This window comes from Mus caroli, unplaced genomic scaffold, assembly GCF_978045245.1.
Source record: "Mus caroli unplaced genomic scaffold, Mus_caroli_1 scaffold_11, whole genome shotgun sequence".
In the NCBI taxonomy this organism is placed as follows: Eukaryota; Metazoa; Chordata; class Mammalia; order Rodentia; family Muridae; genus Mus; species Mus caroli.
Genome location: NW_028227266.1, coordinates 49,044,935 through 49,065,349, shown reverse-complemented (window position 1 = coordinate 49,065,349; position 20,415 = coordinate 49,044,935). Strand labels below are relative to the sequence as shown.

General features: G+C 41.3%; 1 protein-coding gene across 4 annotated transcripts; it reads right to left on the bottom strand.

The window, feature by feature from the left end:
• Window positions 1–3,096: 3,096 nt before the first annotated feature.
• Btg4 (BTG anti-proliferation factor 4) lies at window positions 3,097–20,340 on the bottom strand. Of its 4 annotated transcripts, none has more exons than XM_021172227.3 (7): window positions 20,163–20,340; window positions 9,276–9,396; window positions 6,560–6,623; window positions 5,966–6,164; window positions 5,378–5,515; window positions 4,629–4,827; window positions 3,097–3,554 (listed from the first exon to the last, which is right to left on the bottom strand). In XM_021172227.3, the coding sequence occupies exons 4-7, from the start codon at window positions 6,136–6,138 to the stop codon at window positions 3,312–3,314; spliced, it is 753 nt and encodes a 250-aa protein (XP_021027886.1). In that variant the 5' UTR covers window positions 6,139–6,164; window positions 6,560–6,623; window positions 9,276–9,396; window positions 20,163–20,340; the 3' UTR covers window positions 3,097–3,311. The 4 variants fall into 4 exon arrangements, with proteins under 4 accessions (XP_021027886.1, XP_021027885.1, XP_021027887.1 ...); XM_021172226.3 differs by lacking the exon at window positions 20,163–20,340 and adding an exon at window positions 18,058–18,418; XM_021172228.3 differs by lacking the exon at window positions 20,163–20,340 and adding an exon at window positions 17,743–17,848.
• Between the last annotated feature and the right edge of the window lie 75 nt (window positions 20,341–20,415).

Below are 20,415 nucleotides of genomic sequence, written 5' to 3'. Positions count from 1 at the left end.
GCACGGTAATTACATGGATATACAACTAAGACGATTAACATAAAATACAAAGGAATCCAATGGGATAGAAATTTTAAGCTGTGCCACAGAAGAAAGCTTATTTTCATAGCTTATACTTAAAAGCAGTGGCTGAAACACAACTAGATGGTTAAAAATATAATGCAGACTATAAAGAAAGTCACAAATTAAAATCCAAAATACTTTAGAACTAATAAGTAGTGTAGAAACAAGAGACAGACTGAGCAAGACAGAGAATCAAGTTGACAGAAGGGAGGCTTAAGATAATCTGGCTTAAAGAAAAATGAAAGAAAAAAATGAAAGTCGTTAAATAAACAGGTGAGAAAAGAGAGATCCTTTATATAAAGATGGTGGTATCCATGAAAATGGATGAAGAACAATATACACAAAGGTCAAAGTGCTATACTGTGGGGGTTGAATGAGATGGGTCCCCATAGACTTAATTCCCAGTTGGTGGCCACTTGGGAAGGATTAGGAGGTGGGGCAGTTCTGGAGGGGATGTGTTCTAGAAGGCAGGGTTGAGGTTTCCAAAGCCACCTGCCAGACCCCAGGGTGCTCTCTGATTCCTGCTTAAGATGTGAACTCTCAGCTGCTCTGCCACCCATACCTTCCCTGACCATCACATTGTCAAAACAGCTGAACCCTAAGCCCAATTAAATGCTTTCTTGTACAAGATGCTTAGGTCACAGCAATAGAAAAGATGATTGCAATAAATAAATAAATACCATCTGTGCAGATCCAATGTTCCAAGAAAAACCGATACAGAATGGCTAGCTGAAACATTTGAGTCAAATACACTGAATTAATTTTCCAGATTGGTGGACAAGACAGATACTTAAGAAAGTAAAATGTGCACAGTTTTTGTGCATGGCAAGGAGTTCCAAGAAATCAAATTGGCCTGAGTTAGTTTTTTCCTCCCTTCAACGGGCATTGCCAGAAACATCAGCATGGAGAAAATGAAGTTGCAAGATCAAAATAAAAACAATAAACAACAAACCAACCTACAGTTGAATTTAGATCACACCTATGAGCCATTTGTAGAAAAGTCGTTTCATAAAATTTAACAAAATTGGTTTGATATAAAAGACTCTTAGTGAGCACCGAACCATTTAAAATAGAATTATAAAGATCTATGTGAATAACTGTCCATGGAAAGAATATATATATATATATATATATATATATATATATATATATATATATTACATCTTGACATTAAAAATGACATGGCCTATGGAGAGATGGCTTAGCAGTTAAGAACACTGACTGGTTTGGGTCCCAGCACCCACATTGCAGCTCTGTAACTCCAGTTCCAGGGGATCTGATGCCTTCCTGTGTGGCCTTGTTGCTAAAATTCCTTCCCTGAAGAGGTAAGCAGCATATACCTTCTTCCTAAAGTGCAAAGACCAGCTGAGGCATGATTCCACTAAAGTTCACTCAGAGAACAAAGGAGTTTACGAGGCTTCCTTATAGAGCACAGGTGAAGGGTTACCTACAGGGGTGTGGTGCTCCTTCCCCAACAGACCACACCTGAAAAGCATTACCCAGCAAGGATGAAGGCTTCCCTGTGCCCACATAGCTGGAGGCTCTCTCCCCTAATCTTCTCCTGCCTATATACTATAACAACTCCGGAAGGCCACATTTTTTAAAAAATAAAAGGCACTGTTATACACAACTGATGGTAGGGAGTACCTGGATACTAACCTGTGGGTCTCTGCCTTCTCTGCCCCTCATGGGGGAGTGTAAATGGTCAAAATGCCCAGCTTAGATGATCTTGCACAAGGGGACAAAGTTGGATACCCCAAGATGGAGGTATCCGTCCACCTTGGTTCAGAGGCTCAGGATAGGCCTCTACCGGCACCAGGCACACAAGTGGTGCACATATGTACACCAGGCCAACACTCATACATACGACTTTTTTAATCTTTTTTTTTTTTTATGACATGGGAGGGAGCTAGGGAAATGGGTATGACTACAGTGTTTGTTGTGAAAACATGACGTGAGTTCAGATTCCCAGCAGGACCTAAAAAGTCAGGCAGTACCACCTGAGCCCAGCGCTGGGGAGGTGGAAACAAGAGGTTTGCAAAGCAGCCAGTCTAGTCAATCAGCAAGCACACGTTCAGGGAGAGATCTGGTCTCAGAAAATGAGAAGAGCAATGAAGGGACACCCAGCACAGACCCTGGGCCTGTGTACACAAGCAAGTGTACACTCAGGCACATGTGCATACACATGTACACATACACACACACACTCCCACACACATCTACATGTTTGGGCAAGGGCATGCAGCTGCCCTGGTATGATGTGGAGATCAGAAGACAAATTCGGGAGTCAGTTCTCCCCTTCCACCATGTGTGTCCTGAGACTTGAACTCAGGTGATAGGCTTGAGGCCAAGTCCCTCTACCTGCTGAGACATCTGGAAGCCCTGTATACCCATTTTTTTTGTTTTTGTTTTGGAGAAAGGGTTTCTCTGTGTAGCCCTGGCTGTCCTGGAACTTACTTTGTAGACCAGGCTGGCCTCGAACTCAGAAATCTGCCTGCCTCTGCCCCCAGAGTTCAGGGATTAAAGGCGTGCGCCACCACGCCCGGCTACGCATGTCCCCATTCTTAAATCTGTTTATATGCAATAAGAATGTTTATATGCATTCTTAAATCTGCAACCTTAAATCTGGCCACCATTTAGTGTTACTAGTGGTCACATGAGGCTTGCTAATAGGAATTCATATTTCTTTCGGTATTGTATTTCTTGGCTTAGTTTGAATACTTTTATTAGAAGCAAGTACCACTTTTATAAAATAGATCATATCGGTAAATCTATTAACTTTCAGTTGTGATATAAAAAGGGGATTAATCTTTAAAATTTCCACCAAGCTTTTAACAGATTTATAAAATAGACTGGTTACAGGAAAAAAAAAGAAAAAGACAAGTCCAGAGGGGATTTTGTCAGGCTCAATCTTCCTTAGTTGAAAACCTACTTTCAAAACAATGATTAAAACAAGACTTAAAACTTTCTTGCAACAAACTGAACTAGAAGTTTGTTAAAAACACAAGAGTATTTATTTCAAGTCTTCCTTCCTATAATTCATTTTATTTTATCACCGGCAACATCTCCGTTCTATCACTTTACTAGGCACCTATATTCACTAGTGTTCATAAAATTTTACATAAAGTTAAATAAGAATTAAAAGTAGCTAAAAGTCAAGTGCTGGTCTGTGTGCAAGGACGGCCTTCTGTGCTCACATTCCTGAAGCAGGCATTTTTTTCTACTGGGGTCATTTCTTGGCTTTAGCCTCATTTTTGCTTTAGGGAAGACAAGGCCTCTTCTCCAGGCTCTCCTGGTGCTGTCTGACCACTGAACAGTTGTGCGTTGACCCAGTGATATCTGTCCACCCTGCGAGAAGCAGGTCGGCACCACTTAGAGCTCTTGGGCACTGGGTGGTAAGCAGCCCCCGGGAGGAACCCACGACCATCTGCCAAATGCTTTCTACGGGGGAGGCAGAACCACGGCTGCAATGACTGTTTGAAATTTTCAACCTGGGAAGGAAAAAAAAGAAAAACAATTTAGGAAGGTCACTGGACTAATAGGTAGTTCTTGAGACTATAAGCCCATTTCTCAGAAGTTAAAGGCCTTTGAAAGCCACAGGGATTACAAACTAAGAGATCAAAGTAAACAGTCACCGACAGGAGATTTCTAGCATTTTACATGCCTTGAGGATCATCATTAATTTTTAATCTTTAACTAGGTGATTTTTTTCGTTTATGTGTTTGGATGTTTTGCCTGAGTATGTATCTATACCATGTGCATGCCTGGTGCCCATTGAAGCCAGCAGAAGCCAGAAGAGGGTGTCAGATCCCCCATGACTGGAGTTATAGTTGGTTATAAGCCACAAACGTGGGTACTGGGAGGAGCTTGGGTCCTCTGAAAGAGCAGTTTGTTCCCTGAACTGCTCAGCCACTTCTCCAGCACCTACAATAAATTCTTAAATGAAACTAAAAACATTTAAGCTGTGTTCTAGGAATGCCTTTAATGTAAGCTATTTGGAAAGCAGAGGGAGGATTAAAAGTTTATGGCTTTCTTGGGGAAATTAGTGAGACTATCTCTCAAAAAGAAAAGGGAACCAGATGGGACTGAGAACTGGGCTCAGCATCTAAGTAGGCATCTATCATGCTAGTTCATTTTGATTTTAAAAAAAAATCTACTAAACTGAGTGAGGATGCATACACATTTAATCCAGAACTCAAGCAGGTAAGAGACAGGAGGATCATAAATTGCAGGCCCGCCTGGGCTAGTTAGGGAGTCTCAAACTTAAAAAAAAAAAAAAAAACCACTAAATAATACAATTGAACCTGAAGTTAATGTAGAAGCAAACCCAGGTGCTTTCAAGTGCTCTGTGAATAAACAGGGCAACAAAAGATCACATCACACTCAAGAACTCAGCCACGTGGTGAAAATAGTCAAGGGGTAGGGAGACAGAAAAGATTCTGCCCAAATACTGACGTCAGGAAGAGGACTTATCTTTACCATCTCCCCGTTTCTGCTCCTTCTAGAATGTTCTAGAATAGAGAAGGCACACTGCACACAATGCCGCACACGATGCTGCACACAACCTGGTAGACGCTCTTTGGGTTGTTCACTTTGGGGATGACCTGGGCCTCCCTGCCGCAGCTTTCTTCATCAGAAGATGTGCCAGAGGAGCAGTCTCCAGTGGCTCTGTTAACTGCACAGCTGACGTGCTGAGCCAACTCCCAGTTCTCCCATCTACCTTTAAAAGAAGCAATTGTAAAGGGATGCTTTTTCTCACCATACCTATGTAGGAAAAGAAAATATTCATTAGCGATTCAACTCCTCACAAATTTGATCTCTATTTTAAAGGCCCTAGCTTTTTAAGGAAGCATGCTGAATGATATTATAACCTGAAGCTCCTGTGATGGTGTATAGTCAGGAAGCATAGCCTGTCACCATATCCTTTAATTGGTCAGAAAGAACAACAACAAAAATTACTTTTTGTTTCTTTTGGGTCAATTAATGGACTGAATTGTCCACTGTGTCAGATGATCCTTCTGACTTCCAGACGCTTCCTACAGTGTTTAAAACTGTAAATCTGCAGTATGCAATAGGCTGCAATGACCCCAGTCATACTGAAAATACACTGCGGCGCCTTTGTGCTTGCCAAGTCAACCATCCCTAATGGAAATGTGTGTTGGTTAGTAAAAGTTTACATCTCAAACCATGATCAAACAGTGTCCTTGTTGCTAAGCCAATGCTTTGGGCATCATCTTTCATAAAGGAACACAGAACTGGCTAAACCACCTAAGGTTTCTGGGAACACCAAGCATACAACCACGAAAGTACTCACCTACAGCACACCTCATAGGGATCGACCCATATGGTCATCTCCTTTGGAAGTCCCAGATGAAAAAAATTCACATTACTCTCAGCACAAGCCCTTTCTAAAACAGGGTCTTTATTCTCATTGTTGTTTATCCTGATACACCTGAGGAGGATATAAAGCAAGCAAGGCATGTTGGTGAATATTTCAGCAGGAAATCACACATCCTGGGGTACAGCTCTTGCCCTACCCACACCTTCTTATCCTCCTCTATCCTGCATGCTTGCAAATGAAAGTAAAACTTCATTTAGCTTTTTGCTACAGTGGCTCAGGATGGGTGGCGTGACATTAGATCACATTGTTAGGTCACCAGACATTCACAGTCTGTCTTTTTTGGCAAACAAAGGAGAAACTCTCTAATGCACCTAGTTACACAGATCTGCAGCGTTCCCTATACATCATCTGTCACACCTCCTCTTAAAGCCATGTTCAAACAAATTAACAGAAGCCCAGCAAAGGCCCCTTACTTGGAGACAGAAAACACAAGTTGCCGTGCTCCCTGCAGATGCTACTGGTGACTGAGTTCCCCTCTCCTCTGGTCATGTGAGCTCTCACCTAAAAGCCTGCCCCTTGGAAGGGCAGTCAGGGTGCCAGTGACCTCTGTACTTTTCAAACAAGACGGTCATCAGCTTTAGTGCAAAGGTTTCTATCTGTTGAGCACTCAGTTTCTTATGCTTTTTCACCAATCTTGTGACAAAAAAAACCGCTGTTGCAATTTCGTCTCTCATGATTCCAAAGCAGGCTGTGTAGAGACCTGAAGCCACGGGAAGAAAGCAAGACAGGGTCACAGAGGAGCCACGGCTTAAGTTAGCAGCAATAGTTAACTACTAGATGGAGATTTTATATGCCTTAAACTTAAATCGTTTTTTGAGGTAGGAAAAAGTCCCCAGTGAACTAAGAATATCAATACAACAAACTACACCTTCAGCCTCCCTCTTTTCATGCTTTTCTAAAAGAGAAACAATGTTTCTAAAATTTAAAGCACTTTAGCAATTAAGATGCTACAGAAGTAGCAAGCTACCAGCCTGGAGAATGGAGCATGCTAGCAGCCACCTTTTAAGAACATACAGTGAGTTCCAGGACAGTCAGGGCTACACAGAGAAACCCTGTCTCGAAAAACCAAAAAAAAAAAAAAAAGAACATACTTACATAGAGTCAAATATTCAGGCTTCAGGCTTCAGAGGACCGCCGTTGGAAAATATGGCTTACAAAACTGCACAGTAAAAGATTAATAAAAACACATTACACTTGCTAGCAAGATTTCTCTGGTCTCTACAAAAAGTGGCCCAAAGTTAGAGAGCCAGCTACACTACTTGCTGCCAACTCTGACCCATACCCGTTTGGTGAGGTTAGGGGCTACTCCATATATGCCTGCCTGTTAAGGCCGATTGGCTGCTCACCCCACACAGGTGCTATCCACTAGAATAATCACACAGCTTTTCCAAGGACTCATCTGACTCCCCCAGGGCAATTTTAAACTGTTCTCTAAAGTGTTTAAATATTTCTAAAATGAATTTATTTTTTCTGTTTTGCTAATAATATGTGACAACTTATGACAAATAGCAAAACTCTACTCTTCTCCCTTTCTATATATTACACTTTCCAATAATGTCATCTTTGCCAACATAGTAAAGAATTTATTATTGGATTTTAAAAAAAAACCTAAGCCAATATTTTGTTACCCATCCTTATGTTGAGTACATACTGGTTTTTGTTAATTTTTTTTAATCAAATGTTCATTTGTAGGATGAGTAGACAAGTTGATTCTCAATCATTCCTAAGGAGTAAGTTAGAGCTTACTGATCTGCTTGTTAGGAAATCAGATCCCTAGACATTAGTCTCAGATCTACTTAAGTGGTCTTCTAAAGGCAAGGTATGGCCTACTACTCAATATTTAACCAGTTCCTCCAGATGATTCTTCATATCCAATTTCACAGGAGTGTGAGTGTGTGTCTGTGTGTGTAGCCCACAATTGCTGGTCAGTTTCTTCAACAGTGAAAAAAAACTGACTCTCTAACCAGAAAACCTATTTCATATCCCAAAAACTCCAAATAACAGCCAGACCTTATAAGGAGACAAATCCATCACTTTGATGTTGTGCCTATGCAACCTAATCTTCAACACTGGAACTATACAGATTGCAAGTAACCCTCTACCACAAGGGGATATTCTGACTGTGAGCTATCTGATGTTCTGTATCTTCCCGTGGATGTATTGCTCAGGAAGTGGAGTGTGGCAAGCTCGCATATGGGTGCGCATCACACTGTGTGACAGGCTCGAATCCTCTGCTAAGGATTTGCTCACAATGCTCCTGGTGTGTCAACTGGTAAGGACCAGAATGGGACAGCTGCCTGACTTGCCCTGAACACTGTCCTTGGATGCAGCAGCAGGTGGCCTTCTCCTGTTTGCCTCCAATACCACACTACTCCCTCATACTGCGTCTGCAAGTCCTCTTTTGTCAGAGATGCCACTAGTTTTGTCGAGACTTTCTCCTCCAGTAGAACATTGATGGGTTGTGAATTTGCAATTTACCTGCCCACAATCTGTTATCTGAGTATAGGGAGTGGGACACACACCTGAAGCTGCAGCTCTCAAGAAGGCTGGGAGTGGAGGACCTTGAGTTCAGAAAGCAGCTGGCCTATGAGTTTTAGCAAAGACTTTACCTCAATAATAAAATGAGAGAAAGAAAGAAAGAAGAAAGAAAGAAAAGAAAGAGAGGGGGAGAGGGAGAGGAGGGAAGGAGGGAAGGAGAGAGAGAGAAAGAGAGAGAGAGAGAGAGAGAGAGAGAGAGAGAAGTAAACCCCTCATTATCCTCAAAATCTTGACAACTGGTTTCAAATCTTCATAATTTTCAGTTTCCTATCAGTGAGTGTGAGGTTTAAACACAATTTCACGGGGTTGTTCAAGATTACAGTAGATAATTAATATACCTGACCAGAAGCCTGCAGAACGGCCGTACAGAGGAACAGTTAAAAAGAAGATACAAAGCAGATATAAAATCAGTATTGTGGGTTTGAATCCTGGTCCTCCAGGGCTTGACTTTAGCCGGTGAGTCTACCACTCTGACCCTCCATTGCCTCGTGTACACAAAGGAGAAAATGACAGTGCCCACTTCGGGGGCCTATTATGAGAATTAAGTATGAAATGCTTAGAGCAACACCTGGGACTCAGTAACTACTCTATAAATGTTAGATATTATTGCTTCTGCTAGCAACTTGACTATGTTTATAGGGATCTGTGTGCACAGTATTACACAGACAACCACCTGGCATAAAATGCTCAGAGTGGCTGCCTGTCTTAATAACTACTACAAATGATTTTATGCTTATTTTACTCTGTCCTTTTAAATGCTGCATCAGCTAGTTAGAACAGAAAACTTCATATTGCAGCTATACTATCACATGTCGCTGTGTTGGTTAACTGACTGATCTGAAGTGCAGAGCCTAGCGCATGCTCGATAAGTACTCAACCAATAAGCCATATTTCCTGTGCACATGTTAAACTTGGATTACTGCTACAGTGAATCAAGATTTTGTTTTTTAATTGATTCTCTCTTTTGACTTTCTGTCATTTGTGAAGTTAATAAGAATACCACCTGTAGACGGGCGTGGTGGCGCACGCCTTTAATCCTAGCACTTGGGAGGCAGAGGCAGGCGGATTTCTGAGTTCAAGGCCAGCCTGGTCTACAGAGTGAGTTCCAGGACAGTCAGGAATACACAGAGAAACCCTGTCTCGAAAAAAATTTAAAAAATTAAAAATTAAAAAATAAAAGAATAAAAAAAAAAGAATACCACCTGTGCCTTTCCAGATCCCAGGTGAACAGAATAAGACCCAGCAAAGGCTTAGACAAAGCCTTGGGCGTTACCTCCTGCAATTGCTGTTTCTTTCTCTTCAAGCAATGGATCCAGTCATATACAGTGGAAAGAGTTGGCAGTAAAATGAAGATCTCACCAGTTATTTTTCAAATCCATCAAGGTGTTCTTAATCTGCTAAGAAAGTGGTAGTATCATTTAAAAAAAAGGAATTTTAACCAGTCATGGCCCTCTTGTTCTAAGTAATCCCAGCTTTCACAACATATAACAATCTGTTCAGTGAGACTTGAGAGCTTTGCCCTGCTTAGGGTCAGGATCGCTGGTGCACAGCCTAAGCTGCCTGCTCGCTTCGGTGTGTATGAAAGCTGACCCCTTTGGTTCAATTGGCAACTCTGAAGGGCCAGAGTTGTGTCTCTATGGTTTCCCCAGAAGACAGGACAGGGCCCCTGATGCCACTTGGTCACTGATGGAGTCTCTGTCTACCCAACCCCATAGTTTTCACTTCCCTAAAGCTTCCCACCTACAACTCCCAACTCAGAGTCGGTTCTTACAGGACTCAGCCACAGACATTTGGTACTAGGCATGTTCTGAAAGAAGCAGAGTATAAAGTGAAATGTGAGTCTGTATACTCACATCCTGGCTGGAGTAAATACCTCATGACTAGAGGTAATAGAATATGGATCTGGAAAGCTCCAGACATGTTGGAGTGACATGAGTGTCAAACTTAGCAGTGGTGGATTAAGATATAACACAGATGTTAGGGATTGTCCTACATGTTAAAATATACTTGATGCACAAGAGGTGTGAAGATGTAAATGGTAGAAGGACCAGTGAGATAGACAGAAACCACTAAGCTACACAGGGACCCCTGAGATAGATGGCTGAGTACCTGGTCGTCTAAGAATGTCTACCTAAGATCAAATCAAGGTTAGTTCAGTATTGATATGTCGACCATGTCCAGTACATAATGCAAACAAAGCAAAGGTGAAACTGGGGCTTGTTTATTTCAGTCATGCACGATATAGTTCTCATTCTTCACTCTTGGCAGAGGATCCCAAACTGCTATGCTTTGGAATCACCTTAAAAACACCGAAGACTGCCTCCTATCCCCTGGCAATGTGATTGAACTGAAAATAAGTAAAACCTTCACATTAGCACTTTTATTTAATTTAGAAATTACTTCATTCGCTTCTACAAAAACTACCCATGTAGATAAGATCTTTCATATTTGATACAGTGTGTTCCCCCTTTTCAAATAGGTAAAAATAAGTTTAATGCTTCTATACCCCTATGGCTGTTAATATCTGTAAACACCAACTCAACGCAGCAAAGTGGGTCACTTTTTGTCCAAAGTTCCAGAAATTCAAATTCTATGGAGACCAATAGCAGAATGTCATGTATCACTAACAGCAACAACTTTCCCAGGTGCTCAGCCATTTGAATAACATTGGAGAAATGCCAGTCCTCAACATCAAGACTGTCAATGCTCCCACTGTAATGTGTAGCGCAGGAAAAGGCCGTTAACCCCACGATCACCTGGCTGTCAAGGAGATTCTAAATGTGATTTTACATAGTTAATTACCCAACAATGCCTTGAGATGAGTATACTAATTCACAGGAATCATTCTCATCGTCTCTTGCCATTTATCAGGCTAACATTTGCAAACAGTGTTTTTAATCGTTAGTTAGAAATGGCAAGACTAAAACTTCAGACTCACTGCACTTTGCTGAAATAGAGCTGGCTTCTCAACCCAAAGCAACACAGACATTAGCAAGCACACTCTTTTCCTTTGAAAGTGCCTCCTGTTTGCATTATTAAATTAGTGATGCCATGTGCTTAATAACTCTTTTCTGCTTTCTCCTTCCCAGATGACATGCTGTTCGGCTACATTGAGTTGGTGGGGCACAGGCGCTGCTGACGTTTTGAACCCTCCCCTAACATTATTTTCTGAACAGGTCCAAACAGGCCTTGGAAGGTGTGAATAGGATCATATAATAATAATGTACTTATATTTCAGGGAAGAACAATCAAGTTGAGTGTAAACATTACCCAATGCTTCCTTCAGTTACTTACGACTTCAAACTCGCGACCTCTGTTTCCTCCCTCGAATGGACGACATCTGTCTGTCTCCTCTGCTTCCCTAACACTGCCTGGTTTCCTACTGGCCGCCCACTAACATTAGACATTGCTGTGTGTCGAGTGGGTCAAACAAAACACAAGACTCAACCTTCGCTTTCAAAATTTCTGTAATCTATAGAAGGAAAACAAACACACGCACAAGCTATTGCTTAAGTATGGTGTTTTCTAAAATGGGATACTCACAAAATGGCTCCAAGTTCTTAGTAACCAAGAAAATATTGAAATAAAGAGTTCAGTAAAGTCAGGACAAAACAAAATACTGATTAGTTAAGATTAAAATTGAATTTCCAGTGACAACTAAATGTCTAGTCTATTGAAAGGATATGAGGAGGATAAGGACGTGGCTCAGTAAGTGAGGTCACCTGTCCCCAAGCCTGACAACCTGAGTTCAGTGCCCAGGGCCCACATGGTAGAAGTAGAGAATCATCTACCATAATTTCCTCTTCCTTCCACATGACACGTGTGCTATAGTTTACCTATGCCCACACATATAAATAAATGTGATTTTAAATAATTTTATAAAGAAGAGATATAAGAACTTAGATCCAACATGGACCAGCCCTAGAAAATCTCTCAATTGATTTATTGTTTGGTTGCCAGATTTTGTGATTTTTGTTTGTTTTCATTTGAAATTGCTTCCTATGTTGCCCTGACTGGTTCAGTACTTACTATGTAGATCAGGCTAGCCTCAAATTGCAGCAATCTTCTTTTCTTTTGCCTCCCAAGTGCTGAGACAGCAGGTATGGCCAGTTTTAACCTCACTTAGCTAGAAAATGCTAAAATTTAAAGTTTAAAAATAAAATCTGTTCGCTGTTCATGTGTAATGTCTAAAGTTCCCATTAAAAGGCATCCATTCCCTTGCTTAAGATACTGTCTTTTAAGGAATTCTTTTTTTTTAATGTCAGATGATTTATCCATAGCATGTAATCTTGGTGTTCTGACCTCTGGGGTTTGGATAAGAGGGCTAAGCCTGGGTAGGGTGCCATAGGACATGGGGGAAGTGGGGTTCCAGGCTATTTAAGTGACAATGATCAGAAAGAATGGGGTAAAATGAAAGATACATCTTCCTTTGTGTTGTACCTGTGATTAAGAAAGATACATTTTCCTTTATGTTCTATCTGTGAGTAGAACACAAAAATGGCCTTGTGCAAAGAGGTTTCCAAAACTCAATTTCTCCATTAAAATACTGAGTCCAACCTGATTGACAAGGCAAGGTATAGTCAAACCCCCAAATGCAACATGACTCAGTAGTTAAGAGTGCTTGATGCTCTTGCAGAGGACCCAAGTTCAGTCCCCAGCACCCATGTTGTTGGGCAGCTCACAGTCACCTGTAACCCCAGCTCTAAGAGATCTGGATGCAATCTATCCTTCTGAAGCACCCACACACACGTGGCACTTACACACACACACATACACACATCAAAATAATAAAAAAAAAAAACTTTTATTAAGAAGTGAAATGTGATTTGGTTCTACATGTTTCTTCTTGATTTTAATTAAACTTTATAAAATGAATTTATTTATGATTATAGTAGTTTAAGACAGGGCTGTGAACTATACTGTAATTGTTAAGGAATATTAAACAAATCGGTGTGTTTCACTGAAGGGTTTTACCCTTCCCACACCTCATAAACTGCCTTGTTCTCTCAGGTCTTTCTTTTTCAGTTACAATATGTCTTTCTGTGCCTAGCTTATTTCACATAATATGATATTCCCATCCATTTCCCTTCAAATGCCATGATTTCATTCTTTATGGCTAAGTACTATAGCTGTATCTATACTATATTTTAATTTTCTGTTTATCCACTGATGGGCACCTGGGTAGATTGTGCATCCAGTAAATATGTGTATTCAGGTATTTTACTTCAGAAAAGTAATTTCAAAAATATGTAAACTGAACATTAAATTTGATGGATTTATGAAATGATGAACAGGATTATAATCAGCCCTACTTAAGTTTTTGAGACAGAGTCTCACTGTATAGCCCTGAATGGCTTACAACTTACTATGTAGACCAGGCTGGCCTGAAACTCACAGAGGTCTGTCTGTCTCTACCTCCTGAGTACTGAGAAGAAAGACACGTGCCATCATATCTGGCTTCTATTTAATTTCTTTAACATCCATTCCTTAAATTTCAAGTTATATTTCTAGACTCATGTATTTATTTGCAAATGCATGTCCCACCTAATAAGAGTATGGGGCATATAGATGTTTTAGAAAAAAACGTACTCTCAGTGAAAGCTTGTCTCTGGTAACAAAATACGAAGCATTATTTCATAAAACAATGAGTGTATTTTATACTCTTTATGTAAACCCAATTTCATTAAATTCAAACTGCAGTTTAAAAAACTCCAATAATTGTTGAAACACAATTTCCAAGTTGTAAGTGAAAAACCAAGACATTAAGGTAAAAGTAATTCGGAGTTTGCAGAACTGTTTACACACACAGTGTGCACTGATGTAATAAATGTGTCTGCATGTGTGACATTGGAGTTTGCAGAACTGTTTACACACACAGTGTGCACTGATGTAATAAATGTGTCTGCATGTGTGACATTGGAGTTTGCAGAACTGTTTACACACACAGTGTGCACTGATGTAATAAATGTGTCTGTATGTGTGACAACATTGGATGCTGTCCTCATCAAGCAAGGAAAGTATTGGTGATTGATATGTTTATTAATGGAAGATACTAACTATAAACTGAGTATATTGAGTTCAAAAGAAAGTAGAGAAGAAGAAACAGAAAGAAGATGAGCTCTAAAGGCACCTTGGGATATTTTTCCTGGAGATAGGCTTGAGCTTGAAACACGCTGTTGGACGGACCAAGAGGGGAGAAGACAACATAAGTTCAGCTACATATAAACACAACGAAATCCTTGAGATACACGTTATGAGTTTAGAGGAAATAAAGAAATGAGTTGTATAATTGTTAAACTATATGCACGCTCGATACAGGAATCAAGAAGTCTTAAGTGCTCAATGAGGACAGTAAAAACAACTGCAATGAATAACTGTGCACAAAGTGACGCCTCTGAGAAAGGCAGATACTGATTTCATGCTTGTAAATAGATTAGTTGACAGGTAGCTTCCTCTTTGGGCTTCACAGACTTAAGAATACCTACTAGGACCTCTTAAGGAAAATGAACTCTTCAGCAACACACTCAGACAACCAGCTAGCTGCTCAGAAACCCCAAAATTACTTTTACAAACCAGGAAATCTACTTGAGATCTGCTTAAAGTGGCAGGAGCCAGTCTACAGCCAGGGAAGTTCATCTGTCTACGTACACCTTGGAGAAAACCATCTTACTTAACATGTAGCTGGGTTCCTTCCAGGATTAAAAAGGAGAGGAGGGCATTCCACTGTTGGTCACTTACTTCCTCCTTCCTGAATGAACTATAACAAGCAAGAATAAGCTACCATGCCCTTCGTGGACTTTGTTCAACTCTTTGACTTAATTTTCACAGTTTGAGAAAACTGCTAATCTCTCTTCTTAATCCTGACTTCTTTCCAGAATTCCAGTTTAAATACTTACCTTCATTATGATGTTCATCCATAGCCCAAACCCAGCCTTGCTTAGACCCAAACTCAACTCGTTATAAACCTCCTCTGATTCTGTGTTTCCCTCAGCTCCTCAAACTTGTCCCTGGGAGTTGGCAGCTGATCTTGTTAAATGGTTAATCAGACATCAAGTCCTAAACATTTTCTTTCACAAAATCGCTTATTCTGTATTTCCTCTATCACTCTGTATGTAGATTTGTTAAAAATCATCTCCTACATTGAAGCTCAGCCCCGTCTGTAATCCATGATACTTTAATCCCCATAAAACAACATTACACTCTGTAGGCATCAGGGGCTCTCCGAGAGCCAGAATGATATTCAAACTCCCTACACTAACATTTCTAGTCTCTCATGCCTACCTCCTACTATAATTCAGTCAATGCTGTTTTTTTCTATATAGCCCTGTTTTTGTCCCATATTTTGGTGCTTTTTACTTATGTTTTCCCCAAATGTTAACAATAACAGCACTGGAATTCAAGATTTCTTAAGCACTTAGCAATCTAAGTACTTAGACATTCAACATATTTTATGTGATATAAATATATTAGCTAAACATTTTATGCATTAACATAATAATTTATATATTAATATTATGATGCATTAACATTAATGATTAACATAATTTAACTATATTAATTATCTATACAAACAAACTGTCTATCCCTCCAATTAAACCACATCTCTGGAGACTGTTGTTTCCTAGAGATGGGAAACAGACAAGAATTGTTTCTGGAGTAAGAGCTCCATCAACCTTAACTAGGAAGCTATTTTTGTTAGATTGTTCCTAAAAAAGTAAATTAACATTTGATACTGAAAGCAACACTATTGGTTAATTGAGAAATGGAAACAAGAAGCTAATTGAGAACTCTTCCTAATGAAAGTTCATTGAGTTGAAACCAGAGGTATAGAGCTGCTGGCAGTTCATTCTGGCTCCGCCGACAACCCACTATGATTAAACAGATTCATTGATTTGTAATTATTCAAGGGCTAAATTGACTTCAACTCAGCCTTGCTTCAACTTATAAACTAGTTCCTAAGCATACTATCGTCAATATTAATATGGTCATCTGACATCTGATAGTCTGCATAAAAAAACATGGTTTTATTTCCTAGGAAAGTATGCATTTTTGAAATGTTTTAAAAGAAATGGCTAAAGATCATTGCTTTCTAATTAGTGTCCTTCATTCTTTCCTCCCTAACAAGAACCTTCAAATGCTGCAGAAATAGCCTGCAATTGGGAGGTTGTATCAAGAAGAACAAGAGCTCAAGGCCAGCCTGAGCTAATTGAGTCCCTATCTAAAAACAAAGAGGACGTGTACAGATGATGTGCTTGTGTGTACTGACAGGAGGAAGTTGTCTCTTGGTGGCCTTTTTACAGGAGTCATAAATTAAGCCAAGATAAATTTGTCAGAGTCACGCAGGAAGTTCTTGTTTTTGATACTTTTCATGGTTTCCTTCCGGTCAATACTATCAACCCATCTCCTCAACCCCATCTCCCAGATCAAAAAACCCCAGAAATTAAAGCAGTAAACAACTCCTCCTCAAGGTGCCTTCCTGGATCTATCTAACCAAATGTAATGGTCTGTTTGGGCATTTTAACCACACCACAGGCATTCTTACTTAGATTAAAACATGAGTCTCCCTGGTCTCTAGACATGCCTAGGCATGACCAGCAGATGCAATAAGATCCTTGGAGTTTCTCTAGTAACTGTGGGCAGGATCAACAGCAACCCTAAGAACAGACATTCTTTTCTACTGTTGCTTTCTAACAGAACTAGGCACACACATTTTTTTTTCATCATTTTACTTTTTATCATTGAAGAAAAAAATTTAGTCTAAATTTCAAGACAGCTTATGCAATGATAGCTTTGGATGGCAGCAATAAAATTCAGGTAAGATATTTAAGATGCTACTAATAGAGAAAATCCCTAAGCTGGGTAGAAGAATGACGCATGGAGTGAAATTGAGCAAAATGCAAAATAAATGATTTTTTAATGATGTCCTCCTAAAACTTGTAACTCTTCCTAGTGTTTATGGGATGGAGGCTATTTCTACTACTTTGATTGATATTTGAACGTTTAAATGACTTTTTGTAGGATACATTATACTTTTCTCAAATACAAGAAGACTGAATACAAGATAGTTATTTACAAATGTCTCTCATAAGTTAATTTTATAATTATCTGGCATTTTCTACTTCACTTTCCTTTCACTTAAGCCTTCATAAAACAATGACTCTGAAGGAAAAAACATTGTCTTTTACTTTCAAAGATAATGTTAAAATATACACAAGTTTATTCTTGGGAAGTTCTTGGGTTTTAATGGTTTCCACTTGTAATTTGTGTTGAATGTTCCTGATGACTGGCATGTATTCATGTAATTAGTGGCATCTACAAGACCATTTGCTGGGCTTACAGGTATCAGTGTATAGCTAAGAAATGTCCCTTTGTAGACTGCAAGACTGTTGGATCAATACAAATGGGTATCATACAGCATACAGGAAGACCCCAGTCTGGGACGGCTACTTCCTACTGAATTCCACAAAGTTTACAATCAGAGAATACTGTATATCCTCTCTGGGCTCAATTAATTAAAGGAAAGGAGAGGAAAGACTAAAGGAAAGAAATACTAGTGAAGATGGCGCAGAAATGCTGTCCTCTCAGCCCCTCCTATTCCCAATATGCGCAAACACACACCCCGTTATCAGATATAAAATAGCAAAGACAAGGGGAATGTAACTGATAAGAAGACATTACTTCTCGGGCTTCCACAGACCTCATTCTTAATGTCCAAATGTACCCTTGCTTCAAGGACCTACCTGAACTCTCACCTCCTCCATGATGGTGTTTGTCAGCTCTTGTTGGCACACCTCCCACCCCCACCCCTGTTTCTTTCTATTAGGAAAATCTATCCGTTTAGCAACTTTATACTGTCTGGAGTAATAAATAATGTGTTCACACTTTGTTACCACCTAGACTGTCGGATGGGTAGTAAAACAAACGCCTGTTAGGTGCTGGATTTGTAACATTTAAATAAAACAGGAGCCCAAAGTGAGAATATATGTCCTCAAGGCTCACGGGGAGATCATCAAAACTGTGACTTTGATCTTATAAGGGCCACAACTTTGACCTACCAACAAGGGTGTTGGTTCAATGTTTGACCAGAAGAGCGGCCCACACTTCACTGTATGGCCCTGTAAGAAGTAGTCCTAAGAAAGAACTTGGGTACAGGCAAGGGCAATCCTGCAGGTATGAGTGCCCAGGCAGGAAGGCTCCAGATGAGACGCCTGGGAAGCGGTTTCTGAGAATGGGCATATGAACAGTGAGGAGGCGTGGGGCTTCTTGGGCAATAGGGAAGGAGAGATGGATGTAGGTCTCTGCGCTTCTTTCTTCAATGTAGCAGTAACTACACTATGAAGATAAACTTCTCAAGAATCTGTCTCTCCATCTCCCAGGCCCCTTCCCAGGAGGCTCTGCAGGAGCCCTCCCATTGCCCCTTCTGGTAGCTTCTGCCGCCCCTCCCCCACTCGCCCCGCCCCCTCGGCCTCGGGGTTCCAAGGGCGGTTGGTCGCAGAGCCACGGTCACTCGGCCAGTAGGAGCTGCGGGGCGCGCGGGCTGGACAGAACCGGCTCTAGACTTGGGTCTGGAAGCCGTGAAGAAGTTGTCGGAGGCGGGTCAGACCCGGCTTGCGGGAAGAAGGACTCGGGCCGGATGCCTTGGGGTCCGGGCTGAGTGGGAGGGTCTCGGGGGCGGGGGACGGCGGGGACAGGGGGCCTCAGCGCCTGGGGGGGTCACCTGGGGTCGCGCGCGGCCCTGCTGGGTGTGGAGGGGCCCCGGGAGCCTGAGGCACCTCTCGCTCCGCCGCCCTCGCCTGTCGACCGTGGCGAAAGGGGGCGAGGGGCCCGACCCTCGGGAGCTGCAGTGGCGGGCGCCCGGTGCTCGGTTTGTAGGCAGTGTAATTAGCTGATTGTAGTGCGGTGCTGACAATCACTAACTCCACTGCCATCAAAACAAGGCACAGCATCACCCGCCGCCCGCGGGAGGAGAAGCCAGCGCTGCAGCCCCACTGACTCCGCAGAAAGCGGAGGCCGGAGCCAGGATGCGTCAGCGAAGGGCCGGGAGCACGAGGTCTAAGTGCAAGTAATCCTCGGAGACCGGCGGCCTCCTTTAGGGACCGTTCGGCTACCTGTGTGTACGAGCCAGAGCAAAAAACGGTTCAGTGATGTGTAAAGAGAATCGGTATACACCGGTCTTAACATTTAAAAAAAAAAAAAAAGCCAGGAAGAGCCCACCCCCAACCCCCAAGAACAGTTCCTGCTGCTGCTGTGATTCACTGCCTGATTTCCACTTCTGAGAAAGCTATCACCAAGGCAGCGACTAGAGTCAACCACAGCTTGGCTGACGATTTGCTGGTCACAACCAAAGTGAGAGCACCAGCTATAGACTGCATGCTTTTTTCTATGAGTCTAGTTACTAGGCAGTGTAGTTAGCTGATTGCTAATAGTACCAATCACTAACCACACAGCCAGGTAAAAAGACTGAAATTCCTCCGACTGAGCCTCCTGTGAATCGTCATTTTGGTGAGGACAGAGCCATAGGGAAATATTCTTACCATACTATTAGTGATTTAGGGGGGAAAAAACCGCTAGCCCTTAGCTGCTAAGTATACAATGTATCAATTTGTGTGGGGTACATTTTTGGTGATGTTTAGATATATTGGAAAATAGAAATTATCCCTTAGCTGATTTGGTCATTATATTGACTTGTGATTATAAATCTTTGGACTTTGCCTGACATGTTTATAACACTCTAAAAAATAAAGCGCCATGAAAATCTCAGCAATCGTGTTCATTTCCTTTCCAAAAACTCGCTTTAGGATCTCCATTTCAGCTCCTGTCAACCTATAAAGTCATTAAATGGTTAGTTGCTATACAGACAAAATCTCCAGGGAAACGTCTCACACATGATTGTGAACTGGAAGGGAACGTTAAATGTTTTCATAATTTTCCATGGGGCAAGGGAACTCAGCCCATTTAACCAGCTATATATTTTAAGGTGATAACAGTTGCGTTCTAGGCAACTTTTCGTGGGAATAATTAGTGAACACGATTTAAAACCAGCTGGTTTCCTAATATCTAATAAAAAAATTGAGAGGTTTTAAATCACACAAGCTGTATCCACCGGTACCTCTCGGCCCAGTTCTAGATTAGCGCATTATGCAGATGTATCAATGCAAACCTGAGAATTTCCCCGGAGGTAAGAGTGCGAAGCCTTGGCAATCTTGTCCAAAAGAGGAGGGCGCTCTTTAAAGCTCACATTATTGGGTTATCTGGGGGAGGAGGAGACGCTGGCTGAGGATCTAAGAGACAGTCCAGGACTGTACACATCACAAAGTTGAGGCTTTTACTCTTAAGGCTTGACTGGCCCCGAAAATTGTGACCTCGACAGAAGCCAGCTGCTGATGGGCCACAAGCCCTCGAGGAACCCCAGA

What these genes read in the sequence shown, in the direction of transcription:
- Btg4 (XM_021172227.3), bottom strand. Translation starts at nt 6,138, where the DNA reads ATGAGAGACGAAATTGCAACAGCGGTTTTTTTTGTCACAAGATTGGTG. An exon ending in TCCAAGGGGCAGGCTTTTAG is followed by an intron (nt 5,516 to 5,965) that starts GTGAGAGCTCAC and finishes TATCCTCCTCAG; the next exon opens with GTGTATCAGGATAAACAACA. An exon ending in CCCTATGAGGTGTGCTGTAG is followed by an intron (nt 4,828 to 5,377) that starts GTGAGTACTTTC and finishes TTTCCTACATAG; the next exon opens with GTATGGTGAGAAAAAGCATC.